The sequence below is a fragment of the Erinaceus europaeus genome, chromosome 2 (genome assembly GCF_950295315.1).
Source record: "Erinaceus europaeus chromosome 2, mEriEur2.1, whole genome shotgun sequence".
In the NCBI taxonomy this organism is placed as follows: Eukaryota; Metazoa; Chordata; class Mammalia; order Eulipotyphla; family Erinaceidae; genus Erinaceus; species Erinaceus europaeus.
The window spans coordinates 108,578,663-108,603,520 of NC_080163.1; the positions used below are offsets into that span (position 1 = coordinate 108,578,663).

The window sequence follows — 24,858 nt, forward strand, 5'->3', positions numbered from 1 at the left end:
GTTCAAGCCCCCTTGGTCCCCACTTGCAGGGAGAAAGCTTTGTGAGCGGTGGAGCAGGGCTGCAGCTGTCTCTCTGTCTCTCTCCCTCTGTCTCTATCATCCCCTTCCCTTGTGATTTCTGGCTATCTCTATCAAATAAAGTTAACACCAAAAAAAGGTTAAAAGTCATATAAAAAAAAAATAGAAGTCACTAATGATTTCCAAATTATGACACTAAGACACCACTGACCAATATAATACTGGACTATACTGAATATGGCCAGAAGCAATTGTGCTCACACCTTCAACAAATACGCCTTAACACAAAATCAAAAAACAATGTTGCCATTAGATCAAAATACTCTTGACCTAAATTCCATTATTCTGAAGTTCAAGGCATCACATACACACATGTGACTTCATAAGATAGCTTTCATTAAAAGGGGGGGGGGGCAAGAGATTAGGTGGCCAAATACAGTCTAGTTAATGAATTAGCTGACATGCCAAGCTTTTTGGGTCATCAGGGGCTTCACCACTCCAAGTTTTTTTTTTGCCATATATATGGAGAGAGAGAGAGGGAGGGAGAGGGAGAGGGAGAGGGAGAGAGAGAGGTGGGTGAGGAGGGCAAGACATAACAGTGAAACTCCCTCCAGTGCAGGCAAGAAAACTAGAGCCATGCATAGCAAAGCAAGTGGACTACCTAGGTAAGCTATCTTGCTGGTCTTTTCCCAAGTTTTTTTAAATTTATTTATTTTCATTTATTTTTTTATTATTGATGCTGTCGTTGTTAGATAGGACAGAGAGAAATGGAGACAGGAGGGGAAGACAGAGAGGGGAAATGAAAGATAGACACCTGCAGACCTGCTTCACCGCCTGTGAAGCGACTCTCCTGCAGGTGAGGAGCAGGGGGCTCGAACCAGGATCCTTATGCCAGTCCTTGTGCTTTGCGCCATGTATGCTTAACCCACTGCGCTACTGCCCAACTCCCTTCCCAAGTTTTTGATAAGAAATCTTAAGCAATTAAGTAATAGGTCAGATGTTACTGTGTGACCTAGAAATAAGACCAAGTACAAAAACAGAGCCCCCCAACTCCTTTTGAGCAACCATACTTCCCAAGAAAACTACTCAGAATGCCAATTGTGATTAACAGTGTGAGTTCTGGTACATTTGCTTAAAAATGTCACAACCTGAACATAATTTTTGTTTCAGCTTCTATCACTTTCATTTGTTTGACATGCTTGTTATCAGAGAAAGGAAGAAAAGTCAAGCGTACAGGTATGTAAACTTCTCTCCTTCACTGTAGTTCTTACTAAAGACAGACAGGTGACTAGGACACAGAAAAGCAATGGCTTCCAAGAAATCTAGTTTTATCCCTAGTTTCACTAGTTTTCATTGTGCTTCTCTTCCATTAACATACCAAAACCAAAGTAAAAGTGCCTCAGATAACTGTACAGAGTATAAGGTTTGTATCCTATTCAGAGTTGTGATTGCCCTAGAATTCCAACTGGAAACAGCAATAGAGACAATATTGAAAAACTTGTCTCTGAAAGAATCTTAGATTTCAAACATGGAGAAAAAGACACTAAGATAATCTGGTCTGATAACTATCCAAATGCATTGACTCCTCATAAAGACTAAGTCAGGTTTGTACTTCTTGTGTATCTTGAGCCTATATTTTGGAATTACAGTCACTTTTAAATAATTATCTGAGATCAAGACTATGTTAGAATATTGGTATTATTGGTGAAAAACTGGAAGCATTTCCACTCAGATCAGGTACTAGACAGGGCTGCCCACTATCATCATTACTATTCAACATAGTGTTGGAAGTTCTTACCATAGCAATCAGGCAGGACCAAGGAATTAAAGGGATACCGATTGGAAGAAGTCAAACTCTCCCTATTTGTAGATGACATGATAGTATACACAGAAAAACCTAAGGAATCCAGCAAGAAGCTTTTGGAAATCATCAGGCAATACAGTAAGGTGTCAGGCTACAAAATTAACATTCAAGTCAGTGGCATTCCTCTATGCAAACACTAAGCTAGAAGAAATTGAAATCCAGAAATCAATTCCTTTTACTATAGCAACAAAAACAATAAAATATCTAGGAATAAACCTAACCAAAGAAGTGAAAGACTTGTATACTGAAAATTATGAGTCACTACTCAAGGAAATTAAAAAAGACACAAAGAAGTGGAAGTATATTCCATGTTCATGGGTTAGTAGAATTAACATCATCAAAATGAATATACTACCCAGAGCCATCTACAAATTTAATGCTATCTCCATCAAGATCCCAAGCACATTTTTTAGGAGAATAGAACAAATGCTATAAATGTTTATCTGGAACCAGAAAAGACCTAGAATTGCCAAAACAATCTTGAGAAAAAAGAACAGAACCAGAGGCATCACACTCCCAGATCTCAAATTGTATTATAGGGCCATTGTCATCAAAATTGCTTGGTACTGGAACATGAATAGACACACTGACCAGTGGAATAGAATTGAGAGCCCAGAAATGAGGCCCCACACCTATGGACATCTTTGACAAAGGGGCTCAGACTATTAAATGGGGAAAGCAGAGTCTCTTCAACAAATGGTGTTGGAAAGAATGGGTTGAAACATGCAGAAAAATGAAACTGAATCACTGTATTTCACCAAATACAAAAGTAAATTCCAAGCGGATCAAGGACTTGGATGTTAGACCACAAACTATCTTAGAAGAAAATATTGGCAGAACTCTTTTCCGCATATATTTTAAAGACATCTTTAATGAAATGAATCCAAATACAAAGAAGACTAAGGCAAGTATAAACCTATGGAACTACATCAAATTAAAAAGCTTCTTCACAGCAAAAGAAACCACTACCCAAACCAAGAGATCCCTCACAGAATGGGAGAAGATCTTTACATGCCATACATCAGACAAGAGTATAATAACCAACATATATAAAGAGCTTGCCAGACTCAACAACAAGACAACAAATAACCCCATCCAAAAATGGGGGGGAGGACATGGACAGACTAGTCACCACAGAAGAGATCCAAAAGGCCGAGAAACACATGAAAAAATGCTCCAAGTCTCTGATTGTCAGAGAAATGCAAATAAAGACAACAATGAGATACCACTTCACTCCTGTGAGAATGTCATACATCAGAAAAGGTAACAGCAGCAAATGCTGGAGAGGGTGTGGGGTCAAAGGAACCCTCCTGCACTGCTGGTGGGAATGTCAATTGGTCCAACCTCTGTGGAGAACAGTCTGGAGAACTCTCAGAAGGCTAGAAATGGACCTACACTATGATCCTGCAATTCCTCTCCTGGGGATATATCCTAAGGAACCCAACATATCCATCCAAAAAGATCTGTGTACACATATATTCTTGGCAGCACAATTTGTAATAGCCAAAACCTGGAAGCAACCCAGGTGTCCAACAACAGATGAGTGGCTGAGGAAGTTGTGGTATATATACACAATGGAATACTACTCAGCTGTTAAAAATGGTGATAATCTCACTCTCAGGCAGAAGTTGAAAAACAAGAGTAGAAAAGAAAACAGAAGTAGAACCTGAAATGGAATTGGCATATCACCAAAGTAAAAGACTCTGGGGTGGGTGGGTGGGGAGAATACAGGTCCAAGAAGGATTCAGAGGACCTAGTGGGGGTTGTATTGTTACATGGGAAACTGGGGAATGTTATGCATGTACAAACTATTGTACTTACTGTTGAATGTAAAACATTAATTCCCCAATAAAAAAAAGAATATTGGTATTATTATTATTATAACCAGAGCCTTTTGCTTCACTGCTCTTGGCACTTCTTTTTTCATTCAAATAAAGATCCAGAGAAGAACAAGCAGACATAGTTCTGAAGTTTCCTCCATTGCCACAGAAGCTCTCATATGGTACCAGATCTCAATCCTATGTCACATGCATGACAATGAAGGTACCCTACCTGGGAAGCCATTTCTCTGGCCCCTAGGATATTATTTTTATATTTTAGATTTACTTTATGCATCAATATAACAATTTGGCTAGTTCCTTGTCACCTACTTCTAAAGTAATAAGTAAAAGATATTATTTCTCAGTACCAAATTTATACAGGTGAGAAATTATTACAGATAGGAGAATTATTTTAAACAGAAAAGCAAAAAAAATTAAGACCAATCTCATGGTCTGAGTGCAGTGGATAAAACATTGGATACCCAACCATGAGGTTCTGAGTTTAGTCCCTGGCAGCACATGTACCAGAGTGATGTCTGGTTCTTTTTCTCTCTCCACCTTTCTCATGAATAAATAAATTCTTAAAAAAAAAAAAAAGAACAATCCCACAGTGAAATGCTAATATCTCTACTGATGAACTTCTTTAAGCTAAACTAAAAACCAAGTCCTGGGGTCTGAGAGGTGATGTGGAGAGTTGAGAGTTTCACTGCTGGCATGATGTGTCAAAGTTAAGCTCTGGTTCTCTTCCTCTGTCACTGAATAATAAATCAAGTTGTATTTTACATAAACACCAACCTTTAAATAAAAATCAACTGATTGGGGGGCTGGGTGGTAGCACACCAGGTTAAGCACACATGGTGCAAAGCACAAAGATGTTTTTTCATTGTTGTAGTAGTTATTATTGTTGTTGTTAATGATATCATTGTTAGATAAGACAGAGAGAAATGGAGAGAGGAGGGGAAGACAGAGAGGGGGAGAAAAAGATAGACACCTATAGACAAGCTTCACCGCCTGTGAAGTGACTCCCCTGCAGGTGGGGAGCTGGGGGCTCTAACCAGGATCCTTATGCCAGTCCTTGCACTTTGCACCATGTGTGCTTAACCTGCTATGCTACTGCCCAACTCCCAACAATAGCAACTTTTAACAATACCAGTGGAAAAAAGAAACTACCTGTAGCCTTGCTATCCCTCGATTTTCTAAAGACTGCAGATAAACACAATACACATCTTCCTCACAGCACGTTGTTATATTTTTGGCTAGGCTCCACTAATAATATTCAGAATTCCTGAAATTACCTATGGTAAACACTAGTTTGGGGGACAGAGAGGAGATAGTGATAGTATAGTGGTTATACAAAAATATTTCCATGCCAAGGCTTCAACCATCCAAGTTCAACCCCTTACACCACCATATGCCAGAGCTGAGCAGAGTTCTGGAAAAAACAACAAAACCACTAGTTGGGGACACTGCACGGAACACACATGTCACCATGTTTGAGGACCCCTTTCAAGCCCTTAATCCCTACCTACAGGAAGGAAGCTTCATGAGCAATGTTATAGGTATCTCTTTCTCTCCCCTTTCCTCTCCCTCTATTTCTGTTTCTATCAGTAAAAGAAAGAAGAAATTGACCACCAGCCGCAATTCCCCTCCTGGGGATATATCCTAAGGAACCCAACACATCGATCCAAAAAGATCTGTGTACACATATGTTCTTGGCAGCACAATTTGTAATAGCCAAAACCTGGAAGCAACCCAGGTGTCCAACAACAGATGAGTGGCTGAGCAAGTTGTGGTCTATATACACAATGGAATACTACTCAGCTGTAAAAAATGGTGACTTCACTGTTTTCAGCCGATCTTGGATGGATCTTGAAAAAAAATCATGTTAAGTGAAATAAGTCAGAAACAGAAGGATGAATACGGGATGATCTCACTCTCAGGCCGAAGTTGAAAAACAAGATTAGAAAAGAAAACACAAGTCGAACCTGAAATGGAATTGGAGTATTACACCAAAGTAAAAGGATGGGTGGGTGGGTGGAGAGAATACAGGTCCATGAAAGATGATGAATGACATAGTGGGGGTTGTATTGTTAAATGGGAATCTGGGGAATGTTATGCATGTACAAACTATTGTATTTACTGTTGAATGTAAAACATTAATTCCCCAATAAAGAAATAAAAAAACAAAAGAAAGAAATTGACCACCAGCAATGGTGTAGTCACCATGCAGGCAATGAACCCCAGTGATAAGCTTGGTGGTAAAAAAAAAAAAAAAAGGCTAGTTGTAAAACGTAAGCAATTTAAGAACAGCATTGTTATTATTATTAGTTTTACTACAGTACTTAACTTGCCTACATCCATTCCTAGATTTGGGGAAAAATATTTAATGACGGTTCTACTGGAAATAACCAGCAGTGGAGAAAGAAGCTTTAGGTCAGTTATACAATGGCATGTAAACAATACTAATCTTTCTTTTATTTTCTTTTTATTAGAGCACTAAGCTCTGGCTTAAAGGGGGTAGTGGGGACTGAACCTGGGGACCTCAGAACCTCAGGCATGAAAATCTTGGGGACTGGGTAGTAGGTACCGAGTTAAGTATACATGCTGTGAAGTGCAAGGATCCTAGTTAGAGCCCCTGGCTCCCCACCTGCAGGGGGGTCATTTCACAAGCAGTGAAGCCAGTCTGCAGGTGTCTTTTTCTCTCCCTATCTTCCCCTCCTCCCTCAGTTTCTCTCTGTCCTATCCAACGACGATGACAACAACTACAAACAACAATAACAAATGGAAAAAGTGGCCAACAACAAACAACAACAGCAAAAAAGAAAGAAAAGAAAAAAAAAAAAAAAAAAAAAAGGAAAGAAAAAGGAAAAAATGACCACCAGGAGCAGTGGATTCATAGTTTAGGCACCGAGCCCCATCGATCATCCTGGAGGGAAAAAATAATGTTATAAATCTTTATAAAGATTTTTTTTTTCCGGGCAGGAGTAGATAGCATAATGGTTATGCTCTAAAGGCCCAGGTTCAATCCTCTGTACCACCATAAGCCAGAGCTGAGCAGCGCTCTGGTGTTTCTGTCTCTCTCTGCATCTCTCTCAAAAATAAAAATAAAATATTAATAAAAAAAGATTTATTTCCTTCTTTTTCTCTTTTTACCAAAGCACTGCCGAGTTCTGGTTTGTGATGGTGTTGGGGATTGAAGTTAGAACTCTCCTGGTCTAAGAAATGAAAGTCTATTGTGATATCACAGTACTATCTCTCTGGCCCAAGCCTACTCTTTATGTTACAGAGAAAAGCTAAAAGTTCTTCCACTGAAAGAATAAGAAGAGCCAATGCAAACTGTCACTGGAAAATCTTGAACTTGACTTAATCTCAAATTTGGGAACACATCACAAGCAACACAGGGAAATGAAAAGTAAAAGGGATTAGTAACTTTTTGGTCTATAAATGTGATTTCCTAATTCTGTAACTTTTAACATCTGACAATAGACTCTGTGTATGCTTGTTTATATAGACATGCATTTACTTCTTAACTCCAGAACATTCAATTCTTTTAAATTCATATGATGGAAATGAAAATGCCTGAGGTCATAACATAGTATAGGTACCAGATTTCTAGTGGAAAGTAACCCCAAAATAACAATACTTCAGTAATCAATAACAATCACAATAAATGCATTAGATCTGGGATACACTAAAGATCTGTTTAACTATCAGAACTGTTCTGAGGTCTTGGGATGATATGCTGCTTTGCCATGTGTGAGACTTAGGTTTGAGCCTACCCCCCGATAACAGTGAAGAAAGTTTTGGTACTGTGGTCTCTCCCCCCCACCCCTGTAAAAAAATAAACACAAGGAACTGTTTTAACAATTGTTCTAATCATTTATAGAAGAAATCAAATAGCGGGGGTAGATAGCATAATGGTTATACAAAGAGGTTCTCAAGTCTGAGGCTCTGAAATCTCAGGTTCAGTCCCCTACACAACCATAAGCCAGAGCTAATCAGTGCTCTGGTAAAAAAAAAAGGGGGTGGGTGGGTGAGATGGGTGGTTCAGGCAGTGATACACCTGGTTAAGTGCACATAGTATATGTGCAAGGACCTGTGCAAGGATCTGAATTCGAGCCCCCAGCTCCCCCACCTGCAGGGGGTACGCTTTAAGAGTGGTGAAGCAGGTCCACAGATATCTCTCTAGCTCTCTCCCTCTTCATCTCCCCCCCTCTCCTCAATTTCTCTTTGTTCTATCCAATAAAATGGGTTAAAAAAAAAAAAAACTTCTCAAACATACAGAAACTGCCTTGTAAGAATTGCTGAAAGGAGTCCTATATGAAAAAAAAAAAAAAAAGGAAAGGAAGAATTCTAACTCTAAATGCGGTGGTCAGTAGTAGAATAGAACCAAGAGTACAATAACAACAGGAGAAAACAAAGACATTGCAAAGGGGAGGGCAAATGAACACACAATATGACTAATGTTGGTGAGCCAAGGCCAACTTAAAAAGACTGTGGTAATTATTCTGAGTTAGACACAATGATCATGGCAACCCAATGACATTCTTTTTTCCCCTAATGTTTCTTTTATTATCTTTATTTATTTATTATTGGAAAGAGATAGTCAGAAATCGAAAGGGAAAGGGAAGATAGAGACAGAGAGACACCTGCAGCACACTGCTTCACCACTCATGAAGCTTCCCCCTGCAGGTGGGGGCTGGGGGCTTGAACCTGGGTCTTGTGCACTGTAACACATGTTCTCGATCAACTGTGCCAACACCTGGTCCCCCCAATGACATTATTCAAGGGACTGAACAGCTTGTCCAAAACAGGCATATGGGAATCACTCAGGGGAGGAGGCAATGCTTGTAGAAGTGAGATCAAGTATTTATCAATTACCAGGTCACAACAGAACATTTGCAAATGTGTGGATCCATACTGATCAGTGACTACGTTATTATCTAGACTGTTCTGTTAGTATGTTATTTCAAGGATCAGCAATAGAGCAAATAAATTGAGCATACCTGATTTGAAGACATATTCTCAGCTTTCATTAATGATGAATAGCTCCTAGAAGAAAAACATATTTAAAATGAGGTTATCCAATCAGCAATATTTTGTGAGCATTAACCATGTAATCTAGCACTACTGAAGATCTTTAGAAGAAACGTAAGAACCCTTAGATGTCATCTCCAACCTCAAAGTGATTGTAGCATGAAAAGGAGAAATATTGGTGGCTGGGAGGTAGCACACTTGGTTAAGAGCACATATTACTATGCACAAGAACCTGGGTTTAAGCCCCTGCTCCCCACCCCATCCCCCTCAATTTCTCTTTGTCTGATCAAGTATAAGAGAAAGAAAGGAAGAAAGACAAAAAGCAAAGGGGGGGGGGAGGTTTTCGGGAGCAGTGCATTTATAGTGCTGGCATCAAACCCTAGTGATAACACTGCCAATAAGAGAAAGAAAAGGGAAGAGAAGAGAAGAGAAGAGAAGAGAAGAGAAGAGAAGAGAGAGAAAAATGAGGAATATCTATAAATAATTATGCACTATATCTTAGAATTTGCAAAGAGCTTACTCATACTAATTTGTCATCTCCCTGGTAGTTCGGTGAGGTAGGTGGCATTATTTCTAATTTTTTAGATGGGAGTTTCACCAAAGTCAAGAGAAGACATGATTCACATTGGAAGTAAGCTACCTAGATTGTACACGCTACCAGAATTCATAGGAAGAACTGCAGCAGGGATGTTGGGGGAATCAAACAGAGTTTAGCAATGTGGCCGGATGAGCATGGGAGTTTGATCATATCCACACGATGGTATGAGTAAAGGCAAAAAGATGTGTTTTGTTTTTTTTTAATTTTTTTAACAACACTGCAAAGATGAAACTAACTGAAGTAAAATCTGAGAGCAAAGTAGTATGAAGTTAGCTGAGTGCTTGGCGAATTGTTTTGATAAAGTTGACACAATGTGATCATCAAGAAGTCATAATACACGCAGTAGAAGAGAGACATCATAAAATCTGATAAACTTCATTAAGCACCCATAATTTACAAGGCCCTCTGCTAAACCAGAATGAAGAAAAGGATAGGAGAAAACAGCAAAGGAGGTATATGATGAAGCTTAGCAGGAAGGGTAATAAGACCTATTTAACTTTCTGGGATTTGGCTCAGTGGGTTAGATGCAGAATTTGCATTCATGAGGACATGGATTTGATCCCTGGCACTATATATGTTCATAGCAAGGTTCTGGCTCTCTTTCTTATGAAATTATATACATCAATATTAAACGAAGAACTATCTTAGAGAAGTTAATTTCACTTACGTATTAATGCATAACATATATTAAAGCAAAACACTTAATTTCATTCCAAGGCACTGGATCATACATAGGTAAACATAATGATGCAGATGTGCTTCTTGGTAAGAATTTCTTTTAAAGAAAGGAAACCCCAGCACACACAGCTTTACTTCTAGTATAAGGTAGTAGCAGTATGTATGAAAGGAACAAAAGCAGTCATTTCAACAGCAGATATCAGCCTATGGTCTCAACAATAACATGATAATATTAAACTCCATCCATAGGTCTACCCCTTCCTAACATGCCAGGAAACTTTCATGAGTGGTGAAGTAGGGCTTCTAGTGTCCTCTCTCTGTTTCTCTTTCCCTCCTTTCCCTCATCTCTCCATTCTCTCTCAACTTCTATCTCTGAAACAAACAAACAGCAACAAAATACTTCCAGGAGCAGTGGATTTGCGTAGGCAGCAAATATCAGCAATAACCCCGGTGGCAGTAAAACAAAACAAAACAAAACACATAAAACACACGTTATGACATCTATAAATTATATGACATATTTACATTGAATACTTCTTTAATAATAAACAGATGGAGAGAGGACAGCAGAGTGTGTGAACTTGAGAATCAGACAAGCTATGTGACTGAGCAAGTTACTAAGCTATTTCTCAGGCTAATTCCTCTTCTATAAAATGCAGATAATAAAAATACCTGGTTCATGTGGCCATTGTTAGAATAAATGAAATAACACAAGAAAACACAGCACAGTGTTTAGTAGATGACAAGAGGCCAAAAATGTTAGCTATTTTTATTCAATTTTATAAGTAAATTAGTGTTTTTATATCCCTAACAGAAAACACTATGTTTTTAAGCAAATTTATGCTAAATTTGTAAATGGCACAAAAGGGGCATATATCCAGTTCTTCCCTACTCCACACTAAAACCAAAAAAGGATAAACTACTCAACATTCTATACATTTAACCACACACTGATGGAGTTGATTATTTTTCTTACCAACACAGACTCACAATTCTAGGTCCAATTAAATGTTTAGGCCTATGCATCTGTCTGTATTATGTTGGTAGATTATAACTCAGGATTTTGGAGTTCTCTACTTGAATGTCATACTGTAACTGAAGCCACCCATTTTTTTTTTTTTATCAGAAACATATACATGTGAATAACAAATAATTACTAAATAAACTGATCGCAATACTTTCTGATCCAATAATCTTTCCAAGAAACTGAGTCAAGATATGCTAGAAGCCCTATTTTTCTGACACGACATTTATTTCAAATGAAAAATTGTAGAAAAATCTAGATGTCTGTGACTCGATGTCACAGGACTCACTCCTTTTGTTCACAAAGAAAAGCTAGGAGCCTCTTCAGATAGTACAAGTCTGGACACATCTATATAGATTTGCTATGGAAGCAAGATAATGATTCTAGCCAAAAGCAACTAATCTTCAGAAATGGCAATGTTACCTCACAGAACACAAGGGACTGTCAGGTATGATTAAAAAAAAAACCTGACCATACCATCATGAACTATCTGGGAGGGCACAATTCTAGTACAAAGGCCCTTAAAAGGAGAGAAGGCTGTGGTCAGAGAGGCTTATGCCTATGAAAGAAGGGGTCAGTCATTAGCCAGGAAGTAAGGGTGGTCCCCTCAAACCTGAAACAGGAAGCAGATTTTCCTCTAGAGCCTCCAGAAATATTCCTGCCAACACCTTAGTTTTAACCCAGTGACTTACCAGACATGTAACATACAGAACTGTTAAATAATAAATCAGTTGTTTTATGCCACTATGTTTATGGTAATTTGTTACAGTATCAGTAAAAACAAAACAAAACATAGTAATCCTCTCATGGACCTATACACTTGAATTTCAGGATTTAGACTATTTAACTACTATTTACTATTTGAAAACAAAGTGCTTTAGGGCAAATCTCAATACATCCACAACTTCAAACTTTCAAATTGTAAGATAAGACAAACTTAAAAAAATCTCTCTTAAAAGCAGTTAGCAGGGACTAAGTGCATACATTAACACGAGCAAGGACTCAGGTTCAAAAATGGGTTCCCTACCTGTAGAGGAAAGCTTCATGAGTGGTGAAGCAAGTACTACAGGTGTCTCTTTGTTTCTCTCCCTCTCTATCTCCCCATCCCCTCTAAATTTCTTTCTGTCCTATAAAATAATGGAAAAAGATGGCAGCCAGGAACAGTGGATTTGTCATGCAGGAACAGAGCCCCAGCGATAAGCCTGGTGACAATAAAAAAAAAAAAAATGAAAGAAAGAAAAGAGAAAAGGAAAAAGAAAGAGTCTGCCTGAAGCAGTGGAGTCCTCATACAGATACACAGCCCTGGCAAAAAAAGAAAAAGAAAAAGAAAAAAAAGAAAACAAAAGCAGTTAGCATTTGTCTTTAGAAGTAAGAAAACTTTATTCAAGACAGAATAGTCAATGTTAAAACATACTTATAACATCTTTCCTGAGGAGGTTTACAAACCAAACTCTAAGATAAACTAAGATGGTCTACTTAATAGTAAAATGAGCTATTACTGCATTTCATAGACTCTCAGACAGACTATGACCCACATAGTCAACGACTGCCACCTCTCCAGATTCAAAGGAGGTCTCGAAACTTTACATCAGGCTCAACCTGACGCTGTCGACTGGCTACGGAAGAAGGGCAAACGCTAGAAGAAGAATAGACTCTCACATATCACCTTTATATAGGGCAATTTATTTGGCCAAAACATTAATACAAATGCCTTTCTCTGTCTCATTCAAGTCTGAATCGGCTACCTGCCCCCTCCTTTCCGTCAGCCTATCATCTGTTTGCTATTGCCAAAGTTTATTTTAAAATGTTTCTTCTTCTTCTTCTTCTTCTTCTTCTTCTTCTAGCATTTGCCAAAATGTTTATTTTTAACTATTTTCAATGAAAAGAGAGATAGAAAGATAGTGAGAGAGAAAAAGATTATAGGGGCAGAGGTAGATAGTATAATGGTTATGTAAAGAGACTCTCATGCCTGAGGCTCCCAAGTCCCAGGTTGGATCCTCTGCAGTGCTCTGGGGAGAGAGGGGAGAGGGGGGAGGGGGAAAGGGGGGAGAGGGAGGAGGGGGAGGGGGGCGGGGGAGACGGAGGGGGGGGAGAGAGAGAGAATATAGCACTTCTCAGTTTTGCCTTATGGTGGTGCTGGAGAAGGAGAAGAGGGAGAAGAAGAAGAGGGAGAAGGAGAGAAAGAGAGAGGAAGAGGGAGAGGGAGAGAGAGACACTATGGTGCTGGAGATTGAATATGGGACCTCAGAGCTCCAGGCATGAAAGTCTTTTGCATAACCATTCTGCTGTCTCCCACAGCGCCCTAAAATTTATTTATTTATTAACATGAGAAATGAAAAAACAAAAACAGAGGATCATTCTGGCACATGCTATGCCAAGGACAGAATTTGGAACCTCATGCTTATGAAGCCAAAGCTCTAACTACTATACCACCTCCCAGGCCACCAGCACATCTGTCTGCCTTTTACTGTTTGTTCCATATAAACCTTTTGGGCTAAACTCTGATTAAAATCAATAATGAATAATCTACAAAGTTAAAACCAGCACTGCAGCTCCAACATACCTGAGCTCATCCATTTCCTTTTTCTTCTTCATCTCTTCCTTTTCTTTCCTCTTCATTTCCTGAATTTGGGCTTTTTTCTCATTCCTCTCTTCACGATCCCTGCATTCTTTCTCTGCTGCCAAGTCTGGGAATCGTTCTACCTTGGTCTTTCCTAATCGGTTCAGGATCTCATTCACTTTCTTCTCCACTGTCACAACTTTGACCTTTGAAGAAATGGAGAAAATAGGGACTCTTTACTCTATGTTGAATGCCAGGAAGGGAGAAAGCTTTCCAGGAGCTTAGTAACTTACTTCCCTTTAGCAAACAGACTGTCATGCTGGGCCCTCAAAAACAAAGGTGCCAAACAGATAAGATAAATACTGTCCTCCCTTGCCCAGGCAAACACTTACATCTTCCTGCCTGTGAAAGCCTATCTGTCCCACTTCCATGTCAGCTGTTTTCTTCAGGTTAGCCCACGGAGTATATACCACATTAACGTTGTTCATCTTGCAGCCTGCCAAGAGAGACTGTCTTCAACAAGCAGGCAGGATGAGCACCTATTCCCTCACCCTTTGGCAAATGACCAAATTCAATAGCGGTAAAAGGCTTGAAATAAACAAGCCACCAGGCATTTCCAACTACAAGATACTTGAGAATAACAGTGAAGCTGACAAGCCTGATTCAAAATTTATTTATTGGCATGTTGGGGTCTTGTGCATGCAGGATTCACCACGTGTAGGCTAGTTTTTCATTCATTTTATTTCAGAGAGAGAGAGAGAAGGAGAGAGAAACCACAGTGCTGGAGTTTCCTGTTATGGTAGCAATCTCATCTCGTGCTGGCCCTCAAACCCAGGTTTTGCACATGGGAAAAGACATGCTATCAGGTAAGCTGTCTCCCAATCTTTAAATTGTATACAGTAGAAATAAACAAGCTATTCTTATAAGCTCCACTTAAAACACACTGATGATTTTCAACTCTCAGGTAAACTCGATAATGTAGCAATAGTGTGACTCCTGGCTTAGTTCTAGATTAATTCAGTAAGACTCTGGGAGCTAGCTAGATCAACAGACTTAAAACCATCACAAACTAATTGGGGGGGGGGGAGGGAGAAGAAGCATACAAGGGCAAGAGGAAAGAAGAAAAAAGCAGAGAAGGGTGATTTAGATATGAGTTGCAGAACCTAGTGATCAATGATGGGAATAAAGACATTAAACACCATTAAAAATAAAACCATGAGAAAAAAAAAAAAGTAAAACCATGGGACACATCTTTTGCTTATTTATTAATATAATCCCAAAGACCCTTTTGGGTAGGCCAACCTAGACAACCTTGCATTCAAGGTAAGGAAAATAGGGTAAAGAGAAATGAGATAGGACTGTGAATATGAGAGGGGTGGGGGAAAATTCATACTTAGTTCTTTGATAGGTAGCAAAATAATGCAAGGAAGAGGCATATTGCATGTTATTTCACTGACTCAAGTCAAGGTCAAAATATGGCCTCTGAAGGGTAATTTCAGATACAGAAAAGTCAGTGCTAATTCTGACTCCAGGAAAACTGACCTTGAATGCTATTGGCCTTCACAAGATGGGCACAGTCCATCAGCACTTCCTTTGGAATGTCCTCTATCTTCTCCCCCTGGAACAAAAATAAACCACACGGCTCACTGTTTTATTACTGAGCAATGCTGAAACATTCATAGGGCTTTACTGTCTTAGTAGACAGATATAATTTTATTCTAAACAGGGGCTCTTCAACTGTTTTTAAGAACACTGGAATATAGAAGTCTGTCATGAGAATATCTGTTTAAACTGAGAGAAGGCACAAATGGAAAGCACTGTGACAGAAAACAGAGAGTATGAAAGAAAACCACTTAAATGGAGGCCAGGTACAAGGACCTGGGTTTGAGCTTGTGTTTCCCCATCTGCAGGAGGGGGGATGTTTTACAAGCAGTGAAGTAGGCATGCAAGTGTTTCACTTTCCTTTTCCCTGTTTATCTCTCTCTCCTTTCTCAATTTCCTCTCTGCCCTATCCAACAGGAAAGAAAGGAAGGGGGCAAAAAGGGAGTGGGGGGTGGATGGCTGCTGGGAGTGCTGGTACTGAGCCCCAGAAATAATGACAAAAATAAATAGGTAAATAAAGCCACTTAAATTTTAACTGTATTTTTTTAAAAACCAAAGCAGTGCTCAACTCTGGCTTATGGTGGTACAGGGGATTGAACCTGCTACTTTGGAGCCTCAGGCATAAGAATCCCTTTGCATAACTATTATGCTATCGACAACCGCAGTATTATGTCTATTATATTTATCACAATTATCTCTAAAAGCCTACTAGGGAAATGGTGCCCATTTTTTGACATTGATGGCTTTCTTAGCTGAGGCCCTCATGAGTTCCCTTTTGAAAAGAAATCTTATAGTTTTGGGTCTCAGATCTCTGGTAGGTGCTATTTCCTTAGCCTTCATCAAGAAGACAACTCTTGGTGTGCTAGATCTAACCTTCCACTATAAAGGAGAAATAATCATGATTCATTTTCTCTACAGTACTGTGTCAGAGTCAATGCTCCATTAACAAAATCATTCCGTCATACATCAGAAAAGGTAACAGCAGCAAATGCTGGAAAGGGTGCGGGGTCAAAGGAACCCTCCTGCACTGCTGGTGGGAATGTCAATTGGTCCAACCTCTGTGGAGAACAGTCTGGAGAACTCTCAGAAGGCTAGAAATGGGCCTACCCTATGACCCTGCAATTCCCCTCCTGGGGATATATCCTAAGGAACCCAACACATCCATCCAAAAAGATCTGTGTACACATATGTTCTTGGCAGCACAATTTGTAATAGCCAAAACCTGGAAGCAACCCAGGTGTCCAACAACAGATGAGTGGCTGAGCAAGTTGTGGTATATATACACAATGGAATACTACTCAGCTGTAAAAAAATGGTGACTTCACCGTTTTCAGCTGATCTTGGATGGATCTTGAAAAAATCATGTTGAGTGAAATAAGTCAGAAACAGAAGGATGAATATGGGATGATCTCACTCTCAGGCCGAAGTTGAAAAACAAGATCAGAAAAGAAAACACAAGTCGAACCTGAAATGGAATTGGAGTATTACACCAAAGTAAAAGACTCTGGGGTGGGTGGGTGGGTGGGGAGAATACAGGTCCATGAAAGATGATGAATGACATAGTGGGGGTTGTATTGTTAAATGGGAATCTGGGGAATGTTATGCATGTACAAACTATTGTATTTACTGTTGAATGTAAAGCATTAATTCCCCAATAAAGAAATAAATTATTTAAAAAAATCATTCCAAAATACTAAAAATAGTTCAAAGGCATGAAAGAGTGGGAGCTGGCTCAGCACTGGTACCTGATAAGCATGGGATGAAATGCTCAAGTAGTTGAGGTCAATCAAATCACTCCATTGCAGTTTAATTTTTTATTTTAAATGAGAATCTCTCAAATAACAAGTAAGTGATTTGAATGTCCCTACTCCAAAGACACTATTAGAGAGTTTAAAATCATGCTAGTACTCTATCTTACCTATGTATTTCCCTGGTTGTGTAAATAGAGGATTCTGAATTTAACATCATGATATAATAATTCTCTCTGTGTGAATATCAATCATAACACTAGATTGTAACACAGTGATAGTGGTGCCTTTGGGGCTTCTAATATACACAGAAACTTACTGTTTTGTACTATATAGATCAAAGTGAGCAATTAAAAAAATCAAAATGGTCACCATTTTTGGTTATCTATTATGTGGCAGGAACTAAGTAAATATAGCCAAATAAAGTGGGCAGAAACATTCTCACTTTACCAAGGAAGAAAATGAAACCTAGCAAGGTAAAGGAACTAGGTCAAGGTAAACTGTAAGTTGCAAGTGACCAACTTGAGAGATGGACCCAGGGTTAAACCTTGCTCTAACATGCCACCAGGTATGGTGCTAATGAAGTTCTGGTGGAAATGCAGTTTCTCAGTCACTTATGTCAGACTAACTCTGGAGAACCCCTCTTACTCCCTGTGACTGTCACATTCCCAAAGCAAGTTACTCCTCCTACTTTGCCACTTCTAATAAAATACAGAGAGAGAGAAAGAGAGAGACCAATGTGTCATGGAACCTTATCTCTACAGAGTCCAATCTCATCAGGGAAAGGTAGAAACAGGCTAGGGTTATGAATCAACCTATTAATGCCCATGTTCAGCAAAGAAGCAATTACAGAAGCCATACATTCCACTTTTTGCACACCATACAGATCTTTGGTCCATACTCCCAGAGAGATAAAGAATAGGGACGCTCACAGCTATATACAAGGTGCTGGGTATTATACAGCAAACCCTAACAAAGGGACTTTTCAAAGTTAGCCCAATTACCAAATAATGTGATGATAACAATAACTATCCATTGTCTTCTTAAACCCTAAGACAACAGGGACCTCACATTTCCACTATAGAGCCTATATTTCCCCCAGTCCTGGAACCTTAGGGTGGGGCCCACTTTCCTGCATGCTTCTCTCAATGCCTATCAAATAATATTGCACCCACCGATTGCAACCTAATCAACACAATGAGTGCCACCCCAGCATGCTTCACTTCAGACTGTGTCCAGAGACTTCAGGTGTGGAATGACAACCCTTCAGCTTCATTACCTAGATGAGACCTTTCCTTTCATAGTATTCTCTAATCCCATTCCAGGTGGTTCACCTCCTAACAAAGTCCCAAAACCTAGATATAGACCAGGTACCCTGAGATAGAGCATATATTCACACGTATCGATAAACTAGGGCAAAATATATACCTGAAAGCAGAAGTACACAAGAGTCTGCAGTGAGTACCCCCCAACACTTCATCTGTATGCACTATTCCAGCCTTTAGGTCCAGAACTGTTCAACAATTTGTTTGGCTTTGTATGTTAACTCTCTTTTCAGCTACCAGGTTCCAGAGGCCAGCAGGATGCCAACCAGACTTCCCTAGACAGACAACCCCACCAATGTGTCCTGGAGCTCCGCTTCCCCAGAGACCCACCTTACTAGGGAAAGAGAGAGGCAGACTGGTAGTATGGATCAACCAGTCAATGCCCATGTTCAACGGAGCAATTACAGAAGCCAGACCTTCCACCTTCTGCAACCCACAATGACCCTGGGTCCATGCTCCCAGAGAATGGGAAAGCTATCAGGGGAGGGGATGGGATATGGAGATTGGGTGGTGGGAACTGTGTGGAGTTGTGCCACTCCTATCCTACGGTCTTGTTAATGTCTCCTTTCTTAAATAAATAATTAAATAATAATTTTAAAAATAGAGAAGCTTCTAGTGGAGGGGATGGGATGCAGAACTCTGGTGGTGGGAATTGTGTGGAATTCTACCCCTCTTAATACCACAATCTTGTCAGTCATTATTAAATCACTAAAAAGCAAAAATAACCTCATTTGATTTAGCAATATGCATAAAATCACAGAGAAAAACTAAGTGGAGAATCTAAGTTATTCTCCGTAAGGAAGGGCAGGCTTTGATTATGGACTCTGTGAAACTTTTATTAATAAGAAACCTCTAGATAAAAGATTTTTCATGAGTTTTCAAAAATCAAGAGCTTAGGAGAGAATATAACACAATTATCTATGATTTTCATATAAGCTACCTTGACCTAGTTCCCCCAAGCTTCAGACTGAAAGCAACAAAAGAGGGAATGAACACTCTGACACCATCTCCCCAGGTAATACCTTTAGTCCACCTGCATGTTAGCTATTGGGCTCAGGCAAAAATTCTTAGTCATGAGCCCCTTGGAATATACCTAAAATAGACTTCCTAGCTTTTTCCAAAATGGAAACCCCAATTCTCTGCTGTATTCTTACCTTTAGGTTCCTGGTTATTAAACAATTTGTTCTGCTTCATATCTTAGTGCTTTTCAGCCACCAAGTTGCAGATGCTACCATGACACCAACCTGACTTCCCTGGGCAGACAACCATACCAATGTGTCCAGGAACCCCACCTTTCTAGATCCCTATCCCACTAGGGAAAGACAGAAACAAGCTGGGGGTATGAGTAGACCTGCCAACACCCATGTCCAGCAGAGAAGCAATTACAGAAGCCAGATCTTCCACCTTCTGTAGCCCATAATGATTCTGGGTCCATACTCCCAGAGGGATAAAGAACAGGAAAGCTTCCAATGGAGGGGATGGGATGCAGAACTCTGGTGGTGGGAATTGTGTAGAACTGTAACCCTCTTACCCTAGAGTCTTGTTGATCATTAAGAAATGAACGAATGAATGCAAGCAAACAAGCAAGTGCATAATATGTCCAGTGCTTAGTATGTTCCAAGCATTATTTTAAGTGCTTCATTCATGCAAGCTCATTCAAACTTTACAGCAAGCCAGAAAGGCAGTACAATGAGGAGATAAATCAAACTTTCAATAACTCTCAAAGTCACACATCTAGCAAGCAGCAGAGTTCAAGTTCAGCAGTCTATCTCTATAAGTCAGAGCTGAGCAGTGCTCTAGTAAAAAACAAACAAAACATATATAAACAAATAAAATAATAATAATTCAAAAGAAAACAGAAAGTGATTCCGAAAAAGTTCTTCATCGGGGCCACAGAAACAGCTCACCTGGTAGGGTGCTTGCATTACCATGTGTATATGCAACTTAGGATGAGTCCCAGGTATACCACACACGAGTACTATATGACAACTGAGGAAGCTTTGGTGCTGCAGTATTTCTCTCTCCATTGGTGTCTCTCTCTCTCTGAAAAAGTTGGCCTAGAGCAGTGAAGTGCTGGCAACAACAAAAACAAAGTTCACAGTGCTTAAAACTGTTGACAATCTTAAAACTGCTGACAATCTTAAAACTGTTGACAATCTTGATTCTGACAGGAACTTTCATATTAGTTGTGATATGTATTTAGGGCAGTCAATTAAAACAATATGAATATATTAAAATAGCATTATAAAGTTTATAAACCTTAAAAAAAATCAACCAAAAGGCTGGAGAGATAGAATAATGGTTATGCAAAAGACTGAGGCTCTAAGGTCCCAGGTTCAATCCCCAGCACTACCATAAGCCAAAGCTGAGCAGTGCTCTAGTCTCTCTTTCTGTATTTCTCTTTTATTAAAAATAAATAAGGTATTTAAAAAATTAAATAAGGGATTTCGGGATGGAATGTAGATCAAGACAAAAGAATATAACTATATTTATAGTGGCATGAGCAAACATCACTGAAAGGAGTTGGAGAAAAACAAACAAACAAAAAACTTTGTAGGACAATGTTGCATTAGACAAAAAAAAATACACACACACACACACACACAAAGAATTTAATAAAGTTTCTTATGGAAACATAGGTTAAAAATTCTGAAACCACTTTCACAGATATGGAAGTGAAATAACAATAGATGGTAGGAGCTAGGCTTCTCGCTGCCTGGGAAGGAAGTTAAAGTAAGCAGAGGGAAAGCCTAGAACGACCTTTGTGATAAAAGCAACCTTTGTGATAAAAGTGTTAGTCAGAAACATCAATATGAGCTTGTATTTAGTTTACTATAGACACAGAGGGTGAGATCCAGACACAATTATTCATATGCGTGTGTAGATGGGGATACGTATCTCTATAAACCTCATTTCTGTGTGCTGAGAGGGTTAAGAACCAATGACACTCTGGCAGCAATAAGCTCACTCAGACTCCAGATAGAGATTTTTTTTTCTTTCTTTCTTTCTTTTTTGCCAACAAGGTTACCGCTGAGGCTTGGTACCTGTACTATGAATCCACTGCTCCTGGAGGCCATTTTTCCCATTTTGATGCTCTCGTTGTTGTTATTGTTATCATAGCTGTTGTTGTTGTTGGATAGGACAGAGAGGAGGGGAAGACAGGGAGGGGGAGAGAAAGACACCTGCAGACCGGCTTCACTGCTTGTGAAATGACCCCCCTGCCAGGGCTTGAATTGGGATCTGTACTCTGGTCCTTGTGCTTTGTGCCATGTGTGCTTAACCCAGTGCTTTACCACCCATTCCCTCAGATTGTGATTTCTAAACATCATTTCCAAAAAGAAGAAACCTGGGTTCTGTGAAGTAATGGCTAGAGCCAGGACAGGGAAAATACACATTCAACTGGAATATCTTATATTGCCATAAAATCAAGAATCATTCAAAAGACAAAGGATGGGGGTATATCAAAGGAACACAGAAACCAAACTGAAAGAGCTCTAGCCAGGACTGGAAAATAGCTCACTTAGATACTGTGCTGCTTATTAGCTATGTGTGAGACCCAGGTTCAAGCATAGCCTCCAATATATTGAAGGTATTTACAGTGCTATGATTTCTTCTCTGTCTCTATTTAAAAAACAAAACAGGGGCTGGGGAGACAGAATAAAGGTTATGCAAAAAGACTTTCCTGCCTGAGGCTCCATGGTCCCAGCACCACCGTAAGTCAGAGCTAAGTAGTGCTCTGGTCTCTCTCCCCTCTCTCTGTATGCTCATTTAAATAAATAAAACATTAAAAACAAAACAAGGGAGTAGCGCAGTTGGTTAAGTGCACATGGTGTGAAGCGCAAGGACCAGAGTGAGGATCCCGGTTCCAGCCACCGGCTCCCCACCTGCAGGGGAGTCGCTTCACAGGCGGTGAAGCAGGTCTGCAGGTGTCTTTCTCTCCCCCTCTGTCTTCCCCTCCTCTTTCCATATTTCTATGTCCTATTTAACAACGACGACATCAATAACAACAACAATAACTACAACAATAAAGATAACAAGGGCAACAAAAAGGGGGAAAATATAATACAAACAAACAAACAAACAAACCTCCAGCCCAAATTGGAACAATCCAAGCAACCAAATAACAAGTTACAGTATTCTCTCAATGTGGATAGGCTCATGGAAACTGCCATTTTAAGTTAAACACCATAATAAAAGAAGGTCTTCAAAATAAGGTGGCAACGTTCCACATGGACTGAGATTTATCCGCCATCAATGTAAATAACAAAATGTGTGTTATTTGAGGACCTGCTTTACTAAATTTTAACGCAAAGTAGTAAATAAAAGGGAGAGAAAGTTGATGTGACAAATACCACAACATAACTAATTGGCAGGGCTTCTAGTCAGAAAATACTGTCCCATTTCACGTTTCAAGGTCTCACAGATTTTCCCTTCATAATTTTCTGAGTCAAGGAGAGATCCTTCATTTGGTGATATTAAAACTTTTCTGTACTGTAATTACTTTTAGCAACTTAACTGTAGAAAGGGATAGAGGGCAAATTATGATGCCCACCACTAAAGAAAAAGTCATGAATCCACGTATAAATTCAGTTACCTTATGTAATCGAAGGTATACATGAGCTGAAGAGATTTTGTCCACATGAAACCTATAAAGAATGAAAATCATTTAATTTAGCAAGAGGTACAAGATAAACCATCTCCTCAGGCCACCTGCATTTAAAGCATTCCAATTCAAGTCTTCCCTCAGTGCCTGCCACATGCTAAGCACCAGGATAAATATCAAGCACTGGCTCTAAAGGGCTGTTTATCAACTGGGAGAGGTAAAAAAAAAACATAGAAAGTTCTGTGTGTGAATATGTGCCAAGATGAATACTTTAGACAAGTAAGTTAAGAGCCCCAGAAAGGAGGAGTTTTCAAGTGAGGAGAGCTTTCAGTGATTCAAAGGCTACACAGAAGAAATGGGAGTTGGTGGTTCCTGGATAGATACTGGATCTACTTAAATAGATACTGAGAATCCTGGATAGCACAGGGTTCAGAAGAAGCTCAGGGAGAGAATTCCAAGCAAGAGGAGAAGGCAATGAAAGCAACCATCAAGACTCCATTGATGCAAGAATCTGTGAGATCTGCAGGATCAGAGGGAAAAATCCCTGACAGCTGGAGAGGCCAACAGTTTAGACAAAAAGAAGAGGGGCATAGCTTGGGATAATTTGAGTTTCAAGTGCTGGCAAAGCAATCCAAAGCGAATGTTGAATGAAAAGAGAGTGAAACCTAAATAATAAAGAACCAAATAATGTAGAGCTAGTGGACTCATTATAAGTAATCAAAGTTCAGGGAGTCAGGTGGTAGTGCAGTGGGTTAAGTGGTGCAAAGCGCAGGGACCGGTTAAGGATCCCAGTTTGAGCCCTGGCTCCCCACCTACAGGGGAGTTGTTTCACAGGAGGTGAAGTAGGTCTGCAGGTGTCTATCTTTCTCTCTCCTTCTCTGTCTGCCCCATCTCTCTCCATTTCTCTCTGTCCTAGCTAACAACAATGACATCAATAACAACAACAATAACTACAACAACAATAAAAAACAGTAAGGGCAACAAAAGAGAAAAATAAATAAAAACTTAAAAAAAAAAATCAAAGTTCTATAACATGGTAGGACCATCACATCTGATATTCACCTTCAGCCCTCCAATATGCAAGGGGTTGTGATGTATGGGGCTGCGGCTGAAGTAAGTCATCTGCTAAAATATGCATTGCACAGGGCCCTAGCTTCAAATCCTGGCACTACACGGGAGCACCATGGCACCAGGTGCACCTTCATGGATGACAAGAGTAGTGCTGTGGTATCTCTCCTCTCTCTAAAATAAAAAAAGAATGAAAAGCTGGCCCAGGAAAAAGTAATATGGCACATGCATGAACTCCCAGGACCACGTTAAAACAAAATAAATAGGAGCCGGGTGGTGGCACACCTGAACGCACATATCACCATACACAAGGACAGAGTTCAAGCCCCCAGTCTCCACCTGGTGGGGGGAGGGATGGGAGAGCCTCTAGAGTAGTGAAGCAATGTTCCACATGTCTCTAATCCCCTTCCCAATTTCATTATGTCCTAACAAGTTAAAAATTTTTTAAATTTAAGGAGGTCAGGCAGTAGCCCAGTGGGTTAGGCGCACGTGGTGTGAAGCGCAAGGACTGGCTTAAAGAACTTGGTTCGAATCCCCAGTTCCACACCTGCAGGGGAGTCGCTTCACAGGCAGTGAAGCAGGTCTGTAGGTGTCTATCTTTCTCTTCCCTTCTCTGTCTTCCCCATCTCTTTCCATTTCTCTCTGTCCTAACCAACAACGACATCTATAACAACATTAAACAAACAAGGGCAATAAAACGGAAAATAAAAATTTTTTTAATTTTAAAAATTTAAAATAATTACATATAACCCCCAACTCTATGAACCAATCCTGTGCACATTTCCTTTAAAATCCTCAGATCTTGGGGCCAAAATTTAGCTTATCAGGCATATGTCTTATCATATACCCAGCCCAAGTGTAAGACCCTGCATCATGTGTCACAACACCAGGGAAAGCTCTCATGCTGTAGTAT

At 39.7% G+C, this 24,858-nt stretch overlaps 1 protein-coding gene and 1 long non-coding RNA gene across 6 annotated transcripts in view; one reads left to right on the plus strand and one right to left on the minus strand.

Annotated features, from left to right (window-relative positions):
• The window catches only part of CCDC25 (coiled-coil domain containing 25), a 50,563-nt gene that overhangs the window by 4,590 nt on the left and 21,115 nt on the right, over positions 1-24,858 (minus strand). For 3 of the 5 annotated variants that reach the window (XM_016185611.2, XM_060184883.1, XM_060184884.1), the window contains 5 exons: positions 22,869-22,920; positions 15,142-15,217; positions 13,992-14,095; positions 13,603-13,805; positions 8,709-8,754 (listed from right to left, as the gene is read on the minus strand). In XM_016185611.2, coding sequence (XP_016041097.1) covers positions 8,709-8,754; positions 13,603-13,805; positions 13,992-14,095; positions 15,142-15,217; positions 22,869-22,920 — 481 coding nt within the window. Of the gene's footprint in view, positions 1-8,708; positions 8,755-13,602; positions 13,806-13,991; positions 14,096-14,256; positions 14,438-15,141; positions 15,218-22,868; positions 22,921-24,858 lie in introns of those variants that run through there. The other 2 variants (XM_016185612.2, XM_060184885.1) reach the window with 2 other exon arrangements.
• LOC132536721 (uncharacterized) lies at positions 1,188-18,689 on the plus strand. The gene is made up of 3 exons (XR_009548209.1): positions 1,188-1,254; positions 14,348-14,465; positions 18,508-18,689. It is a non-coding gene; the product is annotated as an uncharacterized LOC132536721 (long non-coding RNA).